This window comes from Elgaria multicarinata, chromosome 3 (genome assembly GCF_023053635.1).
Source record: "Elgaria multicarinata webbii isolate HBS135686 ecotype San Diego chromosome 3, rElgMul1.1.pri, whole genome shotgun sequence".
Lineage (NCBI taxonomy): Eukaryota > Metazoa > Chordata > Lepidosauria > Squamata > Anguidae > Elgaria > Elgaria multicarinata.
The window spans coordinates 115,334,785-115,359,439 of record NC_086173.1 but is presented as its reverse complement, the minus strand read 5'-3'; the positions used below and the strand labels follow the sequence as shown (position 1 = coordinate 115,359,439).

General features: G+C 40.3%; 1 protein-coding gene across 1 annotated transcript in view; it reads left to right on the top strand.

Moving 5' to 3' along the window:
- Positions 1-24,655, top strand: part of DNAH12 (dynein axonemal heavy chain 12) — a 107,423-nt gene that overhangs the window by 81,951 nt on the left and 817 nt on the right. The window contains exons 55-72 of the mRNA XM_063121339.1: positions 150-364; positions 2,448-2,640; positions 3,714-3,906; positions 5,348-5,520; positions 5,889-6,029; positions 7,292-7,450; positions 9,513-9,657; positions 9,954-10,104; positions 12,593-12,846; positions 14,564-14,704; positions 15,651-15,788; positions 17,134-17,367; positions 18,652-18,840; positions 21,206-21,309; positions 21,550-21,754; positions 21,956-22,093; positions 23,563-23,654; positions 24,255-24,322. Of these exons, the coding sequence (XP_062977409.1) occupies positions 150-364; positions 2,448-2,640; positions 3,714-3,906; positions 5,348-5,520; positions 5,889-6,029; positions 7,292-7,450; positions 9,513-9,657; positions 9,954-10,104; positions 12,593-12,846; positions 14,564-14,704; positions 15,651-15,788; positions 17,134-17,367; positions 18,652-18,840; positions 21,206-21,309; positions 21,550-21,754; positions 21,956-22,093; positions 23,563-23,654; positions 24,255-24,322 (2,933 nt within the window). The remainder of the gene's footprint in view (positions 1-149; positions 365-2,447; positions 2,641-3,713; positions 3,907-5,347; positions 5,521-5,888; positions 6,030-7,291; positions 7,451-9,512; positions 9,658-9,953; positions 10,105-12,592; positions 12,847-14,563; positions 14,705-15,650; positions 15,789-17,133; positions 17,368-18,651; positions 18,841-21,205; positions 21,310-21,549; positions 21,755-21,955; positions 22,094-23,562; positions 23,655-24,254; positions 24,323-24,655) is intronic.

Genomic DNA, 24,655 nt, shown 5'->3' with positions numbered 1-24,655 from the left:
AATCCGCAGATATCTGCATCATGTAAATATCCTGTACATCTCTTTGATTTCCATTAGCACGATCGTTATGGATTTTTAAAAGTCAATTTCTGTAGACAAACATTTATTATTAAGTATTCATCCTTTTAAAAAATTTTATTATGTTGTAGGCCGTTAATGATTGATCCCCAAGGTCAAGCAAATAAATGGATAAAAAATTCTGAAAAAGAGAACAGGCTGAGTGTCATAAAGTTCACGGACACAGACTACATGAGAACTCTAGAAAATTGTATTCAATTTGGAACACCACTTCTGCTTGAAAATGTTGGGGAAGAAATAGATCCTTCACTGGAGCCTCTGTTGCTTAGACAAACATTTAAACAAGGTACAAAAAAAGTAGTTACAAGCTCCAAACTGTATTGGTATTTTTAAATGATTATTGTTTAATGCTTTTCTTTTTATTCCTTAAATACTGCTGCTAGCAACAGATGAAGGTAATACCAGAAAGATGTTTTGAGTTTTGCTCTTTTATTTTGTAGCATTGTTTGCATGCACTGCCTTGTACTGTGATAGATTTAAATAGAAACATCTTAACCCATGTTATTTTAGTAGAATTACTATACTGCGTATATAATACATATTAATAATCAGAAGTAATTTATACTGTTTTGCTCTCCCTTTTCTTTGAGTGGTAGAGAAAAGTGAGAGCAAAATCCAAAGCTGCCATTGCAAAGTAAGTTCCGTGTGAAAAGAGCTAGAATGACCCATAACTAGGGATATCCATCACTGGGAAATCTAGTTCTTTTTTTTTTATCTGCAGCATGTACATCTTGATTTGCATTTGTGAACTGAGCTGCAGTCTTTTCTCCAAACTCCAGGAACTTATTCACAGGTTCTTCAGTTTGGGCAGGTTTCTGAGCAATTTGTGCAAATCTGGTTTTAATTTGCTCAAATTGCTCAGAAATTTGTGCAAATTGCAGAACCTGTTGAGGTGAAATGCACAAAACAATCTGTGAACTGGCCTGACTCACTGCAGAACAAGTTGGGTGCCACAGCAGGAACATGAATGAAGTCCAGGGGGGCAAATCTAGGAAAACCCTTTGAACTCCACCCCACAAATGCAAATAGATTTATCCAACATGCCTACCCATAGCAAAGGAGTATGGAATTTCAGTTCCTTAGACTATTGCATAGATAGTGGAGCTTTGGCAGGTGGAGCTATTCTTGTCTATGGCAAAATTGGCCCCCTTCTACACAACTATTAAAGTTATTGGTGCTATTTCTTCTTTTGCAACAGTTTGCTCTAAAAGGAGTGTTGGAAAATCATGCTATTGTTGTAAGCCTCTGTTTTACACATGTACAGACTGAGCAAATATTATGGTGTTGCAGTAGCAAGCATATTCTCTGTTAGTTCCAGAACTATTGCACTATTGCATTTGTGTCCTGCTTGTGAGTTCCTGGTCTACAGCTGGTTGGCCACTGTGTGAACAGAGTGCTGAATTAGGTGTACTCTTGGTCTTATCCAGCATGGCTCTTCTTATGTTCTAATGATGCTTAAAACAAGCATTACAACAACAAATATGTAGACTAGAAGTATCAAGAAAACATTAGAGTTTGTCCTCTGTTCTCCTAGTTCTTCCATATGATCTTGCTGAAGCCACCACCTATAGTTTGTCTAGAGCCTTCAACTTGAAGACAACTTTGAAGTTGACTTAGAGAAGAGGAGAGCATATGATAAATGCCACCAAAGAAGCAAGCTGTGCCCTCCGCTCTATTACCATTGCAAGAGAGGGTCCCAGCTGATGACGAGCCTTTCAACACAAGGCATTTATTGTGTGCTTGTGATTCCTCATTCATGGTAGTCTGCAGGTGTTTTATATGATGTTGTCATTCTCCAAGGCCTCTCCCATGCTTTGCAACCATTATAGTGGTTCCCTCCCCCTATATTTCTGTGAATGGTGGCATGAAACCCAGGTGTATTTTCATAATTTTTCTTTACCACAGTGCCATCTAGTGGTTGTGAAGTGGAATATATTGGCATAGAAAGAAAAATATAAAGGAGCTAATCTTAATCCTACAAAGAATCTGGAAGCAGAAGCTTTGGTGAAGTGACAGGTTAAAAGCCTGTCAGCAATAGTTAGATGTGCATTCTCCTTGATGGGGAATAGGCAAATTTTAGGTGCTTAAATCGCAAGGTCTGTCACTTATTTTGTACCATCAAACTGCTACATTCTCATAAGAACATAAGGATGTAAGCAGAGCCATGCTGGATCAGGCCAAGGTTCCATTTAGTTCAATATTCTGTTCATACAGTGGCCAATCAGTTGTCAACCAGGAAACCACAAGCAGGATACGGTGCAACAGCACCCTCCCACCCATGGCAATTACATTTTTCCTGGTGCTTGATTGCAAAACGAATATGTTTGTGTACATATGGTCGATAAATATATTTGTGTTTTTAACACTAGGGGGCATAGATTGCATTCGGCTCGGTGAAACTATTATTGAATATTCCTACGATTTCAAATTTTATATTACCACCAAATTAAGGAATCCACATTATTTGCCTGAACTTGCTACAAAGGTTTCTTTACTCAACTTCATGATTACTCCAGAAGGACTTGAAGATCAACTTCTAGGTATTGTTGTTGCAAAGGAGAGGTAAGTTCTCCACAGGGCGGTTTAGAAGTAAATTATGTTCATCCTCATCCCAAAATGCAGCAGACCTCAAAACATATTTTAAATATTTCTTTAATAAGATATAGACCTTTCCAAGATAAATCAAATGAAACTCATTAATAAAAAGCTAAGTGTTGCAGGTAATGGTTAACTATGTCTCCTCCTTGTGCAACAATCAGTAGTAGATAATACAAAAACAAGTTAGAAATGATGCTTTGGAATCCTAAGGCATCTGATTAAATTGCAGGGCAGTAGTGCTTTTAGGATACCTTTTTCAATACAAGGGTGTTTTTGATACTTACAAGGGTGACATCTCACCCTTGCAAGTGTGCATAATTGCCTACACCTGAATATGCTCTAATTGATCTGTCCTAGCCTTAATATCATGATAAACTGGAAGGGATACAAAAGAGCATTAATGACTGTGTTAATAGTTTTTATGAGATCATTTAAATTAGAGCTGTGTACAGCCCCACGGACTCGCCTCAGAGGCTGTTTTGGAGCCTCTAAAATGGCCCCAGTTTGTCTCGGGGTGCTTCGGGGGGGTTGGCCATAGATATACTAAAAGTAAAGAGCCCCCGTGATTATTTTGAATTGCGGCCTGGCTCTCAAGAGGAGGATGCATTTGCAGGTAAGTCCCACTGGTGGCAGCCTGGTGGGTGCTGCAGCAGGAGGGTGGGGAAAGAGAGGGGAGTGAGTCCGGTGAGTCCAATGGACTCACCTTGACTCATAGCCAGCCTTGTGCTCACTTTCCAAGGTGGTCTGGTGTGGGGGAGCAGCCCTGAACCATACCGAATTGGCCCAAGGTGCCCTGAGGTTTTGGGGCCGATCTGCTTCGGCCTTGGGGCGCCTTGGGCCAACCTGTTGCTGCTCTGCATATGGCCCGAGGCAGTGCACAGCCCTACTTTAAATCCTACAATAAATACAAAAGAGAAGGATTTTGCAGCATTTTCATTGCTCATATAAAATGATAACTACAGCCAGCTAGTGAACCATAGTAAAATTATTACAATAACTGCAGCTTTTTAAATAGTAATGGATTTGTGTCTTTTTAGACCAGAATTAGAGGAGGAACGGAATGCTCTTATCCTCCAATCAGCTGCCAATAAGAAACAACTAAAAGATATAGAAAATAAAATTTTAGAAACATTACAGTCTTCTGAAGGGAACATTTTAGAAGATGAAAGTGCAATTATGATCTTGGACTCCGCCAAATTAATGTCTAATGAAATTACAAAGAAACAGCAGGTAAGCAGCTTCAGATTTTGCAAATTGTATTGGAAGGTGGAAATGTCTGTTATATTCAAATGCATCAAGAGATAGCAACAAAGTAGAAAAGATGAGGTAGTGGAGCTGCCCTCTGATGAAAAGGAAGCAAAAAGTGGCATGTTCCTGGTTTGGCAATCGAAGGCTGGTCTGACAACTGAAAATAAATAAATTTATTTATTTATTACTTGTCTACATCACCCAATAGCTGACGCTCTCTGGGGGTGTTCTCAAGATTTTAACTTCATCCTCTTCTTGTTGAGCTGCTTTTTACCTTGGTGAATCCTTCCACATTTAGATCACACATGTTGTTATTGTTATCGTCATCATAACATAAATACTATAAAATTCTAATTTATTCCAACTGTTTTCCTCCATATGCTTAAATAAAGTATGTTGTTGTAGGCATACTCTACATTAACAAATTGAAATCAAGCCAATTATTATTAAACACACCAGGTCCCCGTCTATACGACAACGGGATTGCTCCTCTTTGAATATAAACTCGAAATTTCATAGATTCGAAAGTATGCAAAGAGCGTCTCACTGCAGCATCAACAGCAATTTATCTCCTGATTTTTTTTTTTGTAGTGCAGTTATTAATGCACACATACGCATATACGATACTATGGAGTATAGACGAGTGAAGCTATAAATTTTATCTGCGAAGCTCTGCAGATATAAGAGGAAAACCAAGGGCGGAAGGGAACAAGGCAGCAGAGAAGGATGTGAGAGGGAAACTGAACACATCTCCTCCCTCTTGCTGCCCTTTCCCCCATCTTCATTTTAATTTTAAAAGCTCCATCTGCGGACCTCTGCAGATTCATATAATTCAACATTGAAACGGAGGGAAGGAACGAGGCAGCCAGAGGACGCGATAGGTGGGAAGGCGGGAAATCAGCCGATCACTTTGTCCTGCCCTCAAAGTTAGGCCCACATGTCAAAATGCAATTTAACTCCCCTAAGGACACAACTATAATGCGGTGCAAACTCAGACGTTGATGCAAAAGTTGCGGTAAATCGCAACTATGAATATGCGCATTATCGCGTTAAAAACCCAGCGCTGCGGCGAATGGATGGCTGCATCATGTGTCCTGAAATGTGAAACTGAGCATTTACGTCAGGGTAAAGAACCTGTATAGACATTCCCCAGGTATAATTGTAGTCTGCCAACAGGTTTGGTAGTATGAAATATTCCTGCACTCTTGCCATGTACTTTGATCACAATCCTATAAAAGTCTCTTGTTGCCATGATTACCTGATTCCACAGCACTGTCCTGGTGTTGTAAGGAGATACAATGGCAAAACCGTTTAAGACCAGCATACTAGTCTGTTATTCTCTGAAACCATGCTAGGTGTCATGTTCCTATGCTATATCTGGAAATCATTTTAATAATTGTGCTAAGGAATATATTTTCTTTAGATTGCAGAAAAAACTGAAATTAAAATAGCACAATCTCGAGAAGGCTACAGGCCCATCGCAACGCATTCATCTGTGTTGTTCTTTAGCATTGCTGATCTGGCTAATATTGATCCTATGTACCAGTATTCTCTCAGTTGGTTTGTAAACCTTTACATCAACTCTATTCATGACAGGTGAGCAGCTACTGAGTTCAATTTTTAAAGTTTTGTTGTGTTTCAAAACACTGAGCACGCTTTTTAAACATTTATGTTCTTTCAGGTGGAAGTTTATGTTTCTGAAAATAATTGCTTACCTGTTTTTGAGCTTGCAAACATTCGCTGTAGCAAATATAACTATTAAGATGTTATAAGTATAGGCTGATATTCAAGAAACTGAGGACCAATTATTTATTTATATTTGTACCTCAGTGTGCATACTCTGTGGATACCTCATCAATGTTTTCTGATTAAATAAATAGATGAAAATTTAAGTAAATATTTTTTTTTGTTTTCTAAATATATATATATATATGTGTGTGTGTGTGTGTGTTCTTTCTTTATAGCAACAAGTCTAAAATCTTGGAAAAACGGCTTCGCTATCTAAATGACCATTTCACATACAACTTATATTGCAATGTTTGCCGTTCCCTGTTTGAGAAGGATAAGTTGCTGTTTTCATTTTTACTGTGCTGTAATCTCTTGATGTAAGAAGCCCTGTTTTGTGGAATTATTTAATAAGAAAATGTTTTTCTTTATGCTGGAAAGTCTTAAAAAACTAAGAAAATGACAGTATGTTCCAAATGCCAGTTTATTTGCACTGGCAGATCATTGTAGCAGGAGAGCTTAAGGCCCCCTCTGTTTGCATCACATCAAATAAAGTAAGGAATAGAATTGGACTGTAGATGAGTAATGAATCTCTCTAGCTATTTTGTCTGCTAGTCCCTTTCTGTTTAATTCTCCATCATTTTGTTTATTTCTCTGCCATCCTTTTAAAATCTGTCCCCGTATTGCTTTTTATCTTTATTTATTTATTTATTTATTTATTTATTACATTTCTATACCCCCCAATAGCCGGAGCTCTCTGGGCAGTTCACAAAAATTAAGAACATTCAAAGTATAAAACAACAGTATAAAACCATAATATAAAATACAATATAAAAGCTCAACCAGATAAAACAGCAGCAATGCAAAATTACAAATTTAAAACACCAAGTTAAAATTTAATTATAGACTGTTAAAATGCTGGGAGAATAAAAAGGTCTTCACTTGGTGTCTAAAAGCATATAATGTAGGTGCCAAGCGAACCTCCTTAGTGAGATCATTCCACAGCCGGGGTGCCACAGCAGAGAAGGCCCTCCTCCTGGTAGCCACCTGCCTCACTTCCTTTGGCAGGGGCTCGCGGAGAAGGACCCCTGAGAATGACCTTAGGGTCTGGGCAGGTACATACGGACCTTTCCATAGTCACCTCCATTGGTTCAGTCTTACTCACTCTTCACTGCTCCTTTACTCAGTTAGATGAATGGGGCAGCAGTGTTCCTGCCCCTTGTTGCTACTGCAAGATCCCAGCTGCAGCCCACTGGAACTATTGCTCAAGTCCTCCACCCAGTCCCTGCACAACATGGCTATGCCGCACAACGGACATTAGTTAGGGATAGAATAAGAGTGTATTCGCCGATAGGGGTATGCTTTCCAGTGAACCCTTGACTGTTAGAGTATCTCTGATGATTTAATAGTTGTAGAGAGTGTTTGGTGATAAATGTGAGCAGTGAGCTCTGGCCATTTGCACACAATAGAGCGTTACTTTAGCTGCAGCACACATGTCCAAATCAACAGGTTAGGGATGGGGGAGGAAATGGAGCATTATTAAGTGATTTTTTTAAAAAAAAGCTTCATAATTGCATTTCAATGTAAAATAATGATGTCTGACTTAAAAGGTACTTAAGAATTGTTGTTGTTGTTTAAATAGGGCTAGGAAAGAAATAGAACATCAAGAATTTATGTTTTTATTAACTGGAGGAGTTGGCCTCAAGAGCAAATTCAAGAATCCAGATCCATCTTGGCTACAAGATAAAACCTGGGATGAAATATGTCGTGCGAGTGATATGCCTGCTTTTAAAGGACTACGGTAAAACAAAATCTGTTAGAAAATCTCTAATGAGTTTTCTTAGGGGTCAAGCCTTCTGTGATATATGTAGAAAAGGGGGGAATGCTGGGATGTGACTCCTCCACAGTCAAGGCCAACCCCAAGTGGGAAAGCCTCCCTGTCAAAATGCCACCCATTGGGGAACCCATCCTGGTGAGGACCCCACCCCACAGACCCACTGGTGGTGCTGCTGGAAACCAGACAGGTAGGCAGCAGATGTAATGACAGTCATGAGAGCCTGCTACCATTTTGAAGCTCCCATAACGCCCAACATTCCAAGCATTATGGGAGTGTCAAAATGGTAGCTTCCTGCCCTTGCACTACTGCACAGTAAATTTGAGCCAAGGAGCATAGAGGAGTAGAAGGGCCCCATTCAAGTGCCAGAGTGCCGGACTGTTGGCATCTGCCTACCATGTCAAGTGCTGCCGCTGGTCCTGTTGTCAGTGATGGTAAGGTAGGGTGACCATATGAAAAGGAGGACAGGGCTCCTGCATCTTTAACAGTTGCCTAGAAAAGGGAATTTCAGCAGGGGGCATTTGTATATATGGAGAACCTGGTGAAATTCCCTCTTCATCACAACAGTTAAAACTGCAGGAGCTATACTAGAGTGACTAGATTTAAAAGATGGCAGAGCACCTGCAGCTTTAACTGTTGTGACGAAGAGGAAATTTCACCAGGTTCCCCATATATACAAATGACACCTGCTGAAATACAGGAGCCCTGTCCTCCTTTTCATATGGTCACCCTAGGTAAGGGGTCCCTGATTATTTTGCAAAACACTCTCCAGACATTTGGCGAATTGGGTCCATTGCAAATCAGGTGCTTTCTTTGGTGCCCTGGCACCAGTCCTCCCTGCAGTCATTTGCCCTTGTATTACATACCAGAACTCAGCGGTGGGGAGGATTTTGACGCTAAAGTTTGTAACAAGCATGCATAGCAGCTTTCAGAAATCTTGGAAACCTTGAAAAATGTAATTCCCTACAGTTCCATGTTCCTAGACATTGCTATAAAATCATGCAACAGCATTTAGGAACATTGAGAACTACATTTCCCATATGTTATTGTAGACGCATCTGGGGCCTATATCCTGAGGCTCTAATACCATGATAGAATTCCAAAGCCTCCTTGTTCTCCTTCACTAAGAAAAGGCAATAGGAAATGGAAAGCCTGACAGGTAGGACTCTTGAAGACAGCAGGCTAAATTAGATCCATTTAGGATTGGTCTGGGTCTGATCTTAGACTTGGTATGGGGTGGGGGGGGTGAGGGTGGCAGATTCATAAAATCCACTGTCCACCCCCTGCCATTTTCACATTCCACCCCATCACTACCTTCCTAAGACAGGAACTGCAGGGAACTTCTGGAAAGTAAGTTCTATTTAGAAGCCTCCATTTAGGTTTTCAACAGCTTAATTAAGAGATAATCTGGTTGTTTTATTTGCATTGCATAAAATATAAATATGTTATTGCTCCTAAACTAAATGTGCTTCCAAAGTTAGGTCAGCCATAATTCTGGAAGCAAATCAGGAAGTTTCTTCTAGAAGAGGTATCTGTTATCCCTGGATTTGCTGTTGCCATTATTGATTTTACACAATTGTTACTTGTGCTGGTCCTGCTAATACATTTGGGGCACATCTAACAGCACTTAAATAGGAAGGGTGACAGGAAGTGCTTTAAAGAAGTGGTACTTCCTATTCTGAGCAGTTACACAGCCTTTGCTCTTTAGAAAGAAAGGCAGCTATGCCCCTAAACTGGTCCTGCTGGTTCAACTCGATCAGCAATAATTGGCATGAGGATTGGTACTTGAATTTGTGGATTACCTTCAACTGGTGCTATGCCTGCCTGTAAAAAAAATAAATTAAAATGCTATGTCAGGATGTGTCCTAGGACTAGCAGTGCTCATTATAGGGTTTGGAACCGTTGACATTTGGTTTGTAAGTACCAGTACGCTGGTCACCCAAAAGCACCATGAGCTTTAGAAAAAGTTGACATCTAAAAGAGCCCTTGTTAACGTGGAAAGTTTAAGTCCGCTTTACTTGTTTTATAGGAATCATTTAGCTGCACAACTCAGTGACTGGCGTAAAATCTACGACAGTAAAGAACCCCAGAATGTTGTCTTACCAAGACCATGGGATACAAACTTGAATGAAATAAAGAAGATGATAGTTCTTCGATGCCTGAGACCTGACAAGGTAGTATATTAGCATAATCTTTGTAGGCAGTTAGATACACTGTTATTGTTTGCTTTCTGAATTGTAGACTCCGCCATTTTGTCTCATGCAAAACCAATGCGCACGGTGCCACAGCAGTTATAAATAGAGCCCTGTATGTGTTTAAAAAATATATATGAAAGCTTGTAAATAAAGACGGCGTAAGTATATATGGATTGCAACCGTTTACAAGGTTTAAATTTCTTACAAGTATCTGAATAGTTACAGGTTGAGTACAACAAACCTCTATTTTATACTGAAGATTTCTTTTGAAACAGATCACACCAGCTATAACCACTTTTGTGACTGACAAACTTGGAAAGAAATTTGTTGAGCCACCACCATTTGATCTAACAAAAAGCTACTTAGATTCAAACGCTACAATCCCGCTAATATTTGTGTTGTCTCCTGGAGCAGATCCCATGGCCAGTAAGTCCATATATTGTGTAGTACATTTTTTCCTTTTTATTTGTTTGAAGCAATAACGTATAAGAGCCCCTATAATTTTTTTCTCCTTAAGGATCTGATTATCATGGGTCTTGGAAAGATTGTATTTTGGAGGAGGAAAAATCTCCTATTTGTAGTTCTCAACCTGTCCCAACAGAAGTTGACTTCCTATTTATGTTCATAGGAACAGAAAAAAGATTCTGAGGAAGAGACCAAGTGTTCTAAATAAAGTGTGTGTGTGTGTGGTGGGGTGAGGTGAGGTGGGGTAGTTGAGGGGAGCTGTGTACATGGCGCCACTTTTACTGCTGATTCCCCTCCCTCCAAATCCACAGCATTGCAGTGCTATTGAGTTCTAAAGGCTTGCCTTGTGAGGGGGTTGTAAGTACTGTGTATTCTGTTTTAAAGGCTTGCAGGAGGGGTGAGCTCTGTATTTTTAGTTTCAAAGACTTGTGTTGGCCTCTGGCCTCTAATATATGGAGGGATATTGGGAGGAGGGTGGATGGATATGGGGTGTAACTGTCTATGTGAATGTATGGATATAGTGTGTCTGTGTGAATGGATGGATGGATAATAGGGTCTGTATGGATTGATGGTGTGACTCTGTTGGCTCCATCTCTGGTGAATCTGTCCTCACTTCACCAGCCCCAGTGAGTACCAGCCACCACTGACTAGATTTATTAATTTAAGTACCTCCACTGATGGTGTTGTGAAGAAATAGAAGCAACTCTTTGACTCTGTCTATTCTGGTACTAAAATTAAAGGTGTTTTTAGATGGAGGGCTCCTGGTGCTACCAATCAGGAGGCATTGTGCAGCTATCCCACCTTTTTTTGTTTTTTAATGGATTTTCTGCAATAAGAAAAAAGGCCGTAAAGTGATGAGAAAGCACACGAAGGTACAAGTGAAAGATGACAACTTTTGGACCCCCTTAAAATGTTTTAATTGAGGCAGGGTTATGGGATAAATGCCTGATCCAGAAGCACCCTAAAGTTTAGCACAAAAAAAGCTAGCCTATGCCTGAAGCAAGAATATACTTAACACCTACTTCATCATCATCATCATACCACCACCACAACCACCAGCAGCAGCCATGGAAGTCAAAGAACTATGGCAACAGTAAAAGGTCACAATTATTCTGTTAGTCACATCAGTCACTGGCATCACATAAAAAAACTATACAGAAAGCCTTCAGAAACTGGGCCTTCCAAAATACATCCACACCAACATCCAGAAAGCAGCCATACTTAAAACATGCTCAATAGTCAGGAAATTCCTGAATCTGTAAGAGACAGCAAGACTTGGCAACGCCCGTCATGTCCATCCAGAAAAACCGCCATGAGCGAGAAAGAGATAATAATAATATAATTATTATTAATAATAGGGAGGTGGGATAGATTGACAAGGTAACAGGATTTTTTTCTCTTCTTAAATCCTTTGATTAGTTGACCTGTATATTTTGAGGCTCTCTATACACCCTCAAAGGCCTGAGTTGGCTGTGAATTGGCACTGCATCTGTTATAGAACGCAGCTGCCAATTCACAGGCATTGCGGGGTTTTCCCCCAAAGTTGCAGTGTAACGAAGTCAGGGACTTATCCCAACTTTTTCCTTGGGAAAAGGTCTTCTGTCATGTGACTTCACTCCAGCGTCGTTTGGCGGGGGAAGGCGTTCCAGGGCAGATGGTGCCCTAATTGGTCACCCGATGCCTGGAAGAGCATAGGGGATGGGCTCCAGTATCTGAAAACCCTGCACTCCCTGCTGGTGTGGGCAAAGAAGGGCCCACTGCTGCTGCTGTGCGCACGTGTCTGTGAAGGTCCCCTGCACTGACCCCAGTGCCAACCGTGAGCCCTCCGGTGGTGGCTGTTTGGCCATGTGTGAGAATATTAGTTAGCCTGACTTGCATTGCTGCGTGCTCACCTCTCCCCACACACATTTCTTCTCTCTCCAAAAAGCCTGTGCTGCCTCCATCGTCAGGATTAGTCACTGCTACCCCGCAACAGCAAAAATGTGGGGTTTTCCTAAAAACAGCGGCCACCCAGCCCCGTGAAGGCAGCCTTTTGATAAGAGTGGATGTGGAAGCAGATTTTCCTATAACAATTCAGGACATTTCTTGGGAAACCCCCACAAAACCCACTGTTCTAGGGAATGTGCTTAGACGTTCTTCTCATTTTACACTATAAATGAGGGGCACTTTACATTACAAAATTAGTACATTGTGGGCACATCTATGTAAAAATCAATGTTTCACACATGTAAATTGTACTGCAAGAAGGTTCTGCATGTGTATATCATTGCAACATATAACTTGCCCCCTGATAATCAGGCAACACCTATATATACATTTATCAAATCAAACTTGATTGGTAGTCTTCTGTTTTGAAAAATAAAAAATAGATAATTTACAAATAGATTTGCATTTTGTAATTAATGTTTTCAGATTAACAAATACTAAAATATTGCACCTTTCATACCAGGCCTTCTGAAGTTTGCAAATGACAAAAATATGGTTGGAAACAAATTTCAGTCCATCTCTCTTGGTCAAGGGCAAGGACCAATAGCAGCAAAAATGATTAGAGAAGGAATGGAGGAAGGAACCTGGGTTTGTTTACAAAACTGCCATCTTGCTGTTTCCTGGATGCCGATGCTAGAGAAAATCTGTGAAGAGTTTAGCACTGATACTTGCCATCCCATTTTCAGACTATGGCTGACTAGTTATCCATCTCCCAAGGTACTTTTTATTCCAGGGATCCTTTAATGAAAAATGTTATACTTAGCAAATAATATTTATTCTATACTAAATAGCAGTTTCTGAGTCAGTAGATGATCACTTGTCTGTTATGTTTTCAGCAATTACCCTTTTTAAAGAAATTTACTCATCTTTCTTTTGATTATTTTCAAGCACCACCATTTCATCCACCAAGTTTAATACACATAGTGTCAAACATTTCCTGTTCAAAGTGTTGTTTTTATCTTTCGTTTTCTTTATAAAAATACTATCATTATTTATTTACAGTCCTTTATTTACAAATACTGCATGTCACATAATGGCCATTAGCTGACAGATGACCTAAGCTTTCCCTTAGATTCTTTCAATTTTGGCTCTCTGAATGCCAGATGCTTCTAATTTTGTCATATACTTCTGTGCATATTTTGCCATACAAGAATGAAGAAAACTTTCATTCCAAAGAAACATGAAAACAAAAAATAGCTTCATACTTCCAGCAAAAACTTGATTTATGGATCATTTTTAAATGTACTAAAACAATAGCATAATATAAAATACACATCTGTGTTACCATAACTGCATGAAATTGGATATTAACTTTTACATGTGATAATTGACAGCTCCAAAGTTTGTGACTGTCCAAAACTCAGAGATACACTAACTGTCAGAACAGTGGCAGCCACCTAAATGATACTGTTCACATTCACCAGTGTATTTCTCCCCACCAGACAGCACTCAGCTTCCTCTCCTCCATGCAGATTTTATTATTGCATTTATATCCCACCTTTCTTCCTCCAAGGAACCCAAGGTGGCGTACAATTTTTATCCTCACAACAGCCCTGTGACTGTGACTGGCCCAAAGTCACCCAGTGGGTTTCCATGGCCAAGTGGGAACTAGAACCCAAATCTCCCAACTCCCAGTCCAACACTTTAGCCACTACACCACACTGGCTCTCTATGCTTTATTAAAATGCCAAGTTGCTCTCAAGTAGCACAGCTAACATCTAGGACATGATTTTAGCTGAGGACAATCTGACCTGTATTACTGGGACTTGGCTAGGGGAGATAAAGATCCTATCCTGCTCCAGAAGTATCCAGCTAGGGTAAGATCTATCCCTCTGCCGAAGATAGTGGATATGCAGTCTACCACAGTTGTCTTAGACCTCCTCTGCACTCCCCTACTAGACAACAAAGCCAAAGAGGGGGAAGGCAGCTGTCCATCAACACAAGAACCAATGAACTGGAGGGAGAAGGGGTGGGGCAGGGTGGTTCAGGAAAGCAAACATTGTGAAATAGCACAACAATGCATGCACGTGAAAGTGACCAGCACTTGCTGCGCTAATGAAACAGAGGTCAAAATCGCGGGTGCATATCAGGGGGAAAAAGTAGGTGTGATGGAGCTCATGAATGTGGATAGTCACCAAATTTTGGACACCAAAGATCACCATAACACTCTACTCTATACAAAGAGTGTGTGTGTGTGTGTGTGTGTGTGTGTGTGTGTGTACGTGTGTACGTACATACATACATACAAATTATTCCTTATATATAAAATAAAAATAAGGAAACAAAAAAGAGTCACTTCATGATGTGATTATTTTATATTCTTTTTTGAATGTGTAAAAAATAGTAAACAAAATTGAAGCTACACAGTAGGGTAAAAATGGTAAATAAGGATGGAAATCTCCTAATGCCATACTGTTATACTTGTTTTGTCTAGTTTCCAGTAACCATTCTACAGAATGGTGTAAAGATGACGAATGAGCCTCCTACAGGTCTTCGGTTAAATATGCTTCAATCCTACCTCTCTGATCCTCTTTGTGATCCCACCTTCTTCGCTGGGTGCCCAGGAAAGGAGCTGGTAATTTTCTCTTAGAAATTGTTATTGCACCAATCAAAGTTTGTTTATAGAAATTGGAAGCAGTGTGCAGGTGGTGTATGTTCCCAGTATACGTATCCCATTTTCTAATTAGAGGTCTTATATGCTGGAAGGTTGTTGTTGTTATATCATTAACCCATATTCTTTCAAAGAGCTCAAGGTAGCTATTGTACTACCCCACCCTGCCCCTTTATCTTTATAGAATATAGTGCAGAATATCAATCCCCGTTAACCAATAAAAAATAAATGTCATACGTGAGCACTATACCTGGATATTAATTACGTAGGTGATAACAGAAAAAGGCAGTGAAGAGTCCAGATTCCAGTGAATAGAGACTTCAATGAATGCATCAAACATGGAGTATTTACTGACTGTAGTAGGACTCCTGAGATAAAGTATTATTCAAGTTAATGAGGGACAGCATTGTATAATTTCAAGTATTTTTGAACCCTAATACAACCAATAATTTACATATAGACAGATAGATATGCTTTGTTCAGCTTCCTTTGCATCATCCTATTTTGATTTATCTATATCAGAACATTTTTATATCCCATCCAATTTTTAAAATCCTGAAGTGGTTCACAACATACTACAAACAATACATCATTAAAACCATAACAGCGTTTAGTTAAGTTAATGGTTGGGAAAAGCCATGGTGAACATTTTTCATGATCATTGAATGCTTCACATGTTGCAGAGAGGAGGTCATTTATGAGGGACAGCACCATCCACTTTTATATTGGGGTTTGTTTTATACTGTGAATTGCATTTGATGGTTTTAATAGTCAAACAGGTCGGCCTCCCTCTCTCTCTCTCTCTCTCTCTCTCTCTCTCTCTCTCTATATATATATATATATATATATATATATATATACACATACACACACATTTGGGACAACTAACTATTTTGCTTTTTCCCTAAAGAGATGGGAGAAACTGCTCTTTGGAGTTTGCTTTTTTCATGCCCTTGTTCAGGAGAGAAAAAAATTTGGGCCTCTAGGATGGAATATTCCATATGGATTTAATGAATCAGACTTGCGTATCAGTGTAAGACAGTTGCAGGTAAAGTTATGTATTATTACTTTTAGAACACATCTAAGGCTGTGGCAAAGAATCATAAACTAATTCCACGGTGTTCATATTTCTCTGGATACTAATAGTCCAATTCTCTGAATTATTGCAATGTAATATCAGTCTACAGGACTGGGTGCTGGTACAGATATTCATCCAGCCTCCTTGTACTATCTCTGAGACTTCACCGCAGTGTGCAGAACAAGAGAGGACCACATGGATAACAATGGTGCCTTATAAAAATCCTGAGATCTCTCAAAACGCCTATTAGTTAAAAAATGCTAAAGCTTTGTTGTTTTGTAAGCCTTTTACTAGTCTGTAACTACACTTTCCAAATGTGTCAATTCAGCTATAGCTGCAGACTGTGGATTAAATAAACCACAATGGTTTATTTAATCCATGATGGCTTAGTATGTTGTCTGTGAGCTCTTTTCCCACTCATGGTGGGTTATTTCCTTCAAATAAGCCACTCTGGGAACCCACGGTCTGCAGTAAGTGTTCTTTTACCTATGGTGAGTTAGCATGTCGTCTGTCATGCCAGTGTGGGTTACAGAGCTGTTTGGCAGGAGTGGCCAAAAGCCCTGGCGTTGTTCTGCCCCTCTTGAATGAGGAGTCCCCCGTTTTGTTGCACATAAGCAAAGAAAGGGGACCCAGCAAAGGCTTGAAAATCCACAAAGGAAGCTGGGAGGACTTCAGGGGGATGGGGGGGAGTAAACTACGCTGTGTAGCTTCTTTGTCTGATTGTCTGTCGGGGCACAGTAGGCTATTTGCAAAAAAAGCTGTTGTGTGTTGCTTATAAGCCACCATGTATTAACATGACAGTACAGGCACTTTATCTCCTGAAATAGCCCTTTCACACCAGGCTAATCATTTAAGCGTGCTACATTTTTAACAGTTTGGATCCAGACTTAGTTATGTTCAGAGTTAATCCACTGAAGACAACAGGGCTTAAATTTGCTGTAGTCCAAGTAATTGGAGCAAGTAGAGAGGTGTGGTATACTTTCAGAAGTTTACTTGCAAGTAGAGAGCAAGTAATTGGAGCAAGTAAAGAGGTGTGGTATACTTTCAGAAGTTTTCTGTGTCCCTTCATTATAAGTAGCTAATTAAATTATTTTGAGAATCTGAACTCATTGTAGCTCACCTAATTTATACCTAGTCTTGGGGAAATGTACAGAATGTTTTCATGCTGAAAAAAACTACAGAAAGTATGCAATGTGACTTGTATCTGTTTTCTTATTCATACACAGTGTGTGAACTTTGTTAATGTGCTACAGCAAGAGCAAATCATAGTATCCTTTGAAGACTTTTAAATCTATTGTTTTATTTTCTATTTCAGTTGTTTGTAAATGAATATGAACATGTTCCATTTGAAGCAATATCTTATCTTACTGGTGAGTGCAACTATGGAGGAAGAGTGACGGATGATTGGGATAGGCGCCTACTACTGACTATGTTGGCTGACTTTTACAACCCAGAAATAGTTGAGAATCCTCAGTATCCGTTTTCTCCTAGTGGCAACTACTATGCCCCCCCAAGGGGCACCTATGATGACTACGTTGAATTCATTAAGGTACTATTTTGCCTCTCTGTACTCAGGTCATATAGGATTTAGTTTCTTTACAGTATAACATATAGGAGATGAAAGGAAACAAAATAGTTCAATCACAGATATATTCCCAAATGGGGCCCAAGCTGGAAACTGCTGAGATACAGCAATCCATGTTAACTTACTACATGTGACTATAACTTAGTTTGAATGTGGGAAGGGAATAACAGCCTAGTAAAGGATTATGTATCTCATAGCCATATAATTGTGCTGGCTGTTTTAAATATCCAACTCTTTCTTACATATCCTACTCTGTGTGGATGTTTAAACTGCATATAACAAAAGATACAAATGTGTAAAACTCTGGATTTCTAGGACATGTTAATAATAGTCAACATTATCGATATAGCTCTTCAGAGTGCTCAACATGCTTTGTATATATTATCTTTGTAAACTTCAGAATGACCCTAATGAAGGTAATTTTTATTATCAGGGCTGTCTCAAGGTGTTTTGATCCCATAGGTGAGGTTAATTAATTTCTGAACAGCATGCAATGGGTTCATGGGACAGGGGCGTGGAAACACATGTTTGCTGGGATATTGATAACTTATAGTTTTAATTGCTTTCTCCAACGTGGCAACATTTATCAGTGTCGTCGTACTGTAAGGGTTGTTGTGAGGGTGAGAGAGGTAAAAAAGACACAAATTTAATTTGTTTAAAAGTTAACTCATAGGCCTAGCACAGGCCTACTACTTTAAGATGATTACCTCACAGACATATATCTTAGGGGGGCTGAGCAACACCAGGCATATCAGCTAGTTTACAATAAAATAGGAATGCAACATTCCTATCTTCTGGCTGTTGCTTTAGCTGTAATGCTAGTTGTGGAGGTTACAGCTGCTGCTGCAATGGGGGAGCAAGTGAGGTAGTGGCTGGCCAATTGACTGGCCAAGTGAGGAAGCACTGGAGGGAGCAACAGCGGTACCTTGTATGAGATGGTAAAAGTTGAGAAACCATCAAATAATCGTTGGTCAGAGGAAAAGGGGTGGGTTCAAAGGAATGGAGCCAGATTGGGACCCCAGGCAGGGCAGATTTAGCCCATGTTCTGGGGCTGATCACCCCTGCTGTATTGTACAATCTTGTTTAATCCCTGGGAAGATAACAAATAACCATTAAGCCTCTTTTGGAACCCTCTGTCATTTACATGCAGAACCAAGTCATGCATTAATGATACTGACTTTGATGAAACAAACTCTTTATTCAACCTTTACATGACCTACTTAATGAACTGAATTTGTTGTGTCCTAGAATCTCCCTGTTAGTCAGCAACCAGAAGTGTTTGGATTACATGATAATGTGGATATATCAAAGGATCTCCAACAAACAAAAATCCTCTTTGAATCTCTGCTCCTAACACAAGGAGGAAGTACACAAGGAGGGTCTTCAGGTGGTGGTGACAGCGCTTTATATGAAATTGCAGATGACATCCTTAGCAAGGTAATCAAAAGACAAATAAAATAATTCCTTACTAAATAATTACTTCCCCCAAAATACTTAGGATAAGTTTGCCCCGGACTTATTCTGAATGTGTTCGGATGTCATGATAGCCCTTGGTAGGTTAATAAGCATATTAAGTGAGTAGCTTATTAAGCTATTGTGTATAATTCAACTGACCCCCTCGCCCCCTATCCTGCCACAGTCCTCCTGCCTGAGCAGTGGCGCTGTTTCACCTCTGAAACATGGACATTTGCAAGATCAGAACAAAACTTCATACACAGCCTCTCCCAGTCAGGAGGCACACAATCCACCACCAAAACCCTGGTAGTGGATAACTCACCAAGGCAGAAAAATCCCGAGTGCCCCCCAAAGGGGAAAGTGGCTAGAAGACCTTGGGGGGTTGCAGGATCAGAAACAAACTCCACACATACCTAGTTGGGAGGCATCTGCTCCACCTTAAAATCCCTGTGCATTTACTCCAGAGGAGCAAAAATCCCAAGTGTCCCCCAAAGGGGGAAGTGGCTAGAAAACCTTAGTGGGGGTGTTGCAGGATCAACACCAAACTCCACACACATCCTCTGGATGCTCTATATGATGTATGTCTGAAGAGTCCTCAGAAACTGCAGTCGGTCCAAAATTCAGCAGTGAGAATGCCGGCAGCTGCGTGCTGCATCATATCACATCTGCCCTGTAAGGTTACAATTTGCTTCCGGACACAATTCAAAGTGATGTTAGTTACCTTTAAAGCCCTAAATGGCCTAGGGCCAAGATACATTAGAGACTGTCTCCACCTGTACCAAGCCGCCTGTACCCTAAGATCTGACAGAGAGGCCCTTTCCTTTGTCCCAGCTGTGGTGGGACAAGAGAAAGGGTCTTCTCTGTTTGTTATTATTACATTTATATCCCACTTTTTTCCTCTTCCAAGGAACTCAAGATGGTTTACCTGGTTCTCCTCTCCTGCCTTCAAGGTGCCACTTCACTGCTCCTTCACCCTGAAAATCTGTGGGATTGCTAAAGCAGGCTGGGAGCAGGAAATTCCCACGCCAGGAGGGAGTGTGAGGTTTCCCAGCAGTCTTCCGGGTTCTGGAGCCTGCCACTGCCCTCTTTCCAGCTTCTGGCAACCAATCGGTTGCTTCCGCCCAAGAATCCTCCGAATCAACCCAGAGTCAGATCACACAGCAGAAGGGCCATGGTGACCTTTCATCCCTGACTTTTCCAATGCGCAGCTTCGGGGAAAAGTCCCACAGTGGCTGCAAATTGGTGCTGCATTGTATAACTGATGCAGTGCCGATTTGCAGCCACCACAGGGCTTACAAGACATTTAGACAGCCTCCCCCCTCCAGTCCAGCACTACACCACACTATTAGCCCTTGTCTTGATGGTGGTGCTTTGATGCCGCAAGGCACCTGACCCCTGCACTTGCGTTCCTTCCCAGCATCTGCACAGTAAGGAACACAAGTGTGAGCTTTCCCTGTGGTGGGCTGAGGGGGAAAGGAAAGAGGAAGCAGGAACAAGGTGGCCAGCGGCAGCCAGGAGGACAAGGAGAGGGACTCTGGGCACCTGAACCACCTCTCCTCCCTCTGACCTCCCTCTGGCTCCCCGTTCCTTCCCCCTTTTTAAGTTTTTTTATTATTTGTATCTGCGCAGTTGCGCAGATAGAGATAATAATAAAAAGGGGGAGGAACGAGTCCCGTTCCTCTCCCCCCCCCCCCGGTTTTTTAATTTTTAAACAGGCACGGGGCCCATTCCTCTCCTCCTCCCGTTTTGGTTTTTATTATTATTTTCCATGGGTCACAGGACTTTCCTGAGGTCCAACCCCTTCCCTGTCCAGCCCATGGTGACCATCAGGGGGCACCATGGGCTGTGACAAGCCTCCGCTGCCAAAAAAGTTGGGGTAAGTGCCCAACATGTTTTCAGCGGAGTTTCTGGTGTTGTGTCACGTAGATGATGTGCTGCTACTGCGAAGCGACCCCGGGGCAAACCCTTTGTGTAGACATGCCGTAGCTCTCACTTGTTTAGGCAGGAATTTGTTCTTTTGGGTGGGTACGTTTTATTATGTCTTTTTTTTTAATCTGATGAATCTGTCTGTTTTATTGTATTGTTGTTTTTGAAATTTTATTATTTGTTTTAATTATTGTTTACCACCTTGAGTAGTGTGTGAGCACCAGAAGGGAGAGAGATAATTTTTTCTATAAATTAATAAAATAAATAAATGTAGGTGATAGCAATTTGGCTGACAATTAGAATGCAATTGATATCACCATCATTCACTATGAGTTTTCATCACATTAATTATATTACCATATAATTAATTAAAACTGACTTATATTTGTCAAAATGGAAACAAGTATGTCAACCTTTCTAGCTTCCAAGTGATTATGATATCGAAGCTGCACTCCTTAAATATCCTGTGAGATATGAAGAAAGTATGAATACTGTGCTGGTACAAGAAATGGAGCGCTTTAACAAGTAAGGGCTTTGGTTACTTTATTTATATTTTGTGCATTCTGTTCTATTTTTCTTGGTATGCATTTATCTCATATGGATTTCATTCATTCTCTTCATTCTACACTAGGATCATTTAAATTACACTTGTTTTGTACCCATCATAATATTGGAGTATAATTTTTTAGATTAGTAGGTAGTAACATTTGCAGGTTATTTAAAATTTGTCATTTTTAGTTTCTCTGTGTTTTATTACACATTCAGTTTAATACGAACCATACGTACAACTTTGGTGAATTTGAAGAAAGCCATTAAGGGATTGGTTGTGATGGATTCTGAACTGGAAGCCCTTTGTGCCAGTCTCCTCATTGGGAAAGTTGCAGAGAACTGGGCTAAGCGTTCCTACCCAAGTTTGAAACCACTGGGCAGTTACATCCTTGATTTCTTGGCCAGGCTGAAATTTTTACAGGTAAAGCAACAAGGATTACACATTATTTTTTTAAAAAAATTAATGAATTAGATTAATAATAAATCATAACTTCTAGAATTTGTCTTAGGAATCTTGTCCATAAATGAGCTTTTTACAGCAGGATTTGTTAACATGAATCTGTAGAATATGATGAATCTATAGCTAGCATTTTAAAATATATTCTTCTATTCTTCTTCCAAGGATTGGTATGACTCTGGAAAGCCCTGTGTGTTTTGGCTGTCAGGGTTCTTTTTTACACAAGCTTTTTTAACTGGAGCGATGCAGAACTATGCCCGGAAGTACACTATCCCTATTGATCTACTGGGATATGAATTTCAGGTATAACTACATTGCAAAGGCTACACTTTACAAATGAAGAATGGGTTTGCTAGCAGAATGTACTAGTAGACTACTGTGTGATTTGTAAGGTTTTATACCTGCACCTGTTTTGATGTGGGATCTGTAGAGGAAGTCTGAGTTAATCAGTCCTTCCCAAGGGTCCCTCTGGGGTGCTCACCCCACTCCACTCCAGAACCAGTACCTCTTTGGAATAAAAGCACACAAACACCCAAAGTAACCAAGATAAAAGTTTATTGTAGAAACACAATGACTAAATAAGAACTTGGTTGGTAGCAGCTACAGACATGCAAATAAAACGGAGAATACAAAGAAGCAGGGGAAAAGAATATTTGCAGTAGATAGAAATCAGGCAGAACCACCCACGAATCCATTCAGGAAAGGACAGGCAATCTCTCCACTAAGTTTCCCTTCTCCCCCCTCCAGCCAAAGCGGCCCAACTGGCCTTTGGAAAAACCAGCCTTCAGCAAACAACAATACCCTAACCTTCCTTCAGCTCCCAAACTGGGCAACCGCAGACGTCCATAGCCTCCAGGCTGAAGACCTGCTCCAACTTAATCCACTCAGCCTTTTATCTCTCTTTTCCATAATGAGGCTGATTGCTCTTTCTTCTCACACAAAGCCCAATTAGCTGGGCAGGAGATAGCCCCCAGGTGCGAAGCCTCTGCCTGACCTCGAGAAGTTTAACTCCCACTTTTTCCCACATACCAGAGCTGGGTCCTGGCGCCGGTTTGAACCATAAACAAGCTGGCCAGATTCCTCCCATAAACAGATCAAACTATTCCCTACCTATCCATCACCACTATGGTTTACTACCTAACAGGAAGACATGGTTTACTATTTACAAAGAAACAGATCTAATTCAGAAACAAATGTAATTCCGGACTCAACTGCATTTTATAACTCCCCGGTCCTTCACAGGATCAAATTCGTGATCGACAATATAGTGGCATAGTCTGCTAACTCTGATAGGGTCCAAAGAATGGCACAACTAATTCCACTTGCCCAAGGAGACCATGGCCATAGATTTCTCAGACTCCATTTCACATAAGAAACTACTAGCAAGACTAAAGGGACTTTTAAAAGCAATTGTGTTTGCTTCCATACTAGTGCTATATTCTCCTGGAAAGCTTTTTCCTGTAGCCAATATTCTTCTATAATGTTTACTCAGAAGTAAGTCTTACATTACTTATTGCTGAGTAGATTCCTCCCTTAAAGGTCATCTAGAAATACTTTTAGATAGTCCTCTCCAGTGTTAATTAGAAGTTTCCTGTTTGCATATCTGTTGGGAAGAAGGGAGGAATTCTATCAAAGCTGACACACTGATCATCTATTAAACAGAGAGATCCTCGTACTCATGCTGTGCATGCTGGATCAGGTCTTTTATACTAAAGACTGAGGTGTGAAACAAAACTGCGTTGAACATTTATTAGTCTTTGCATTTCATTTAGGTTATTCCAAAGGACACTTCAAATGTTGCTCCAGAAGATGGTGTTTATATCCATGGATTATTTTTAGACGGGGCTCGCTGGGACAGAGCAAAGTCAGTATTTCTGAAAATGTGAATTTGTTAAAGTGCTTCCCCACACATTTCCCTGCAAGCTGACATTGAATTTGTTTCAGTATTTTGACATACATATTTTAATATCGAAATCGGATTTTAATATTACAATACTTTTCTTCTTTAATAAATTAAATTGAAAAGCAATAGGAATGTATTGATTTGTTCTGGTCATCAGAACTGTTTTATATATATAATCAGATGTATTATTTGATCAGTTGATTTTTTAAAAATCCTGCTTGAAATTTGGGAATGCTAGATAAACATTCCCAACAGTAGTGGTATTTGCAGTGTATTGACATAGCAACTCAAATTTTTAAGTTAAAGTCTCACTTTATGGAGACATTAAGCTGAACTAAACCCACCTGGAGGTTTCCTAACTGGGATGCTTTCCCTATTGATTGTTTGTGCAGATCCATTGAATTTAATAGGGGAGCTTCATTAGCACACAGAACTTTATATTGGAATAATTGTTTTACATTTCTGATTGAAGTTCAGTTTCATGATAGCTGAATATCTATTTCATTGGGTGCGTGTGTTATGTTAAGATTTTTTTCGCAGTTTCTTTATTTCTTTCACTAGGGGACTCCTAAGTGAACAACACCCTAAAATACTCTTTGACACGATGCCAATTATTTGGATAAAACCAAGTAAGTAAAGTGGAGCATTGACTGTAGGCCAGGATTCCTTGATCAGAGCATATGTCGCTCATGTTCACAAACACACACACACATCAGCAGACTGGCTCCCAGTTTGTTTCCAGGCACCCTTGAGAGTGTTGCATTTGCCCTATGAAGCTCTGTAAGGAGCTTGAGACCATTAGAGTGCAGATGCCAGGAAGGAAGTGAAATGTGGGTGCAAGGCGCCTCCCGCCGCCAAAGCACCTCCATATAGACAGGCTTAGTCGTTCTGAAAGTTGACCAATTGAAATCAATGACACTTAAGTTAGACATGGCTAACTTGTCCAATAGATTTCATAGGGG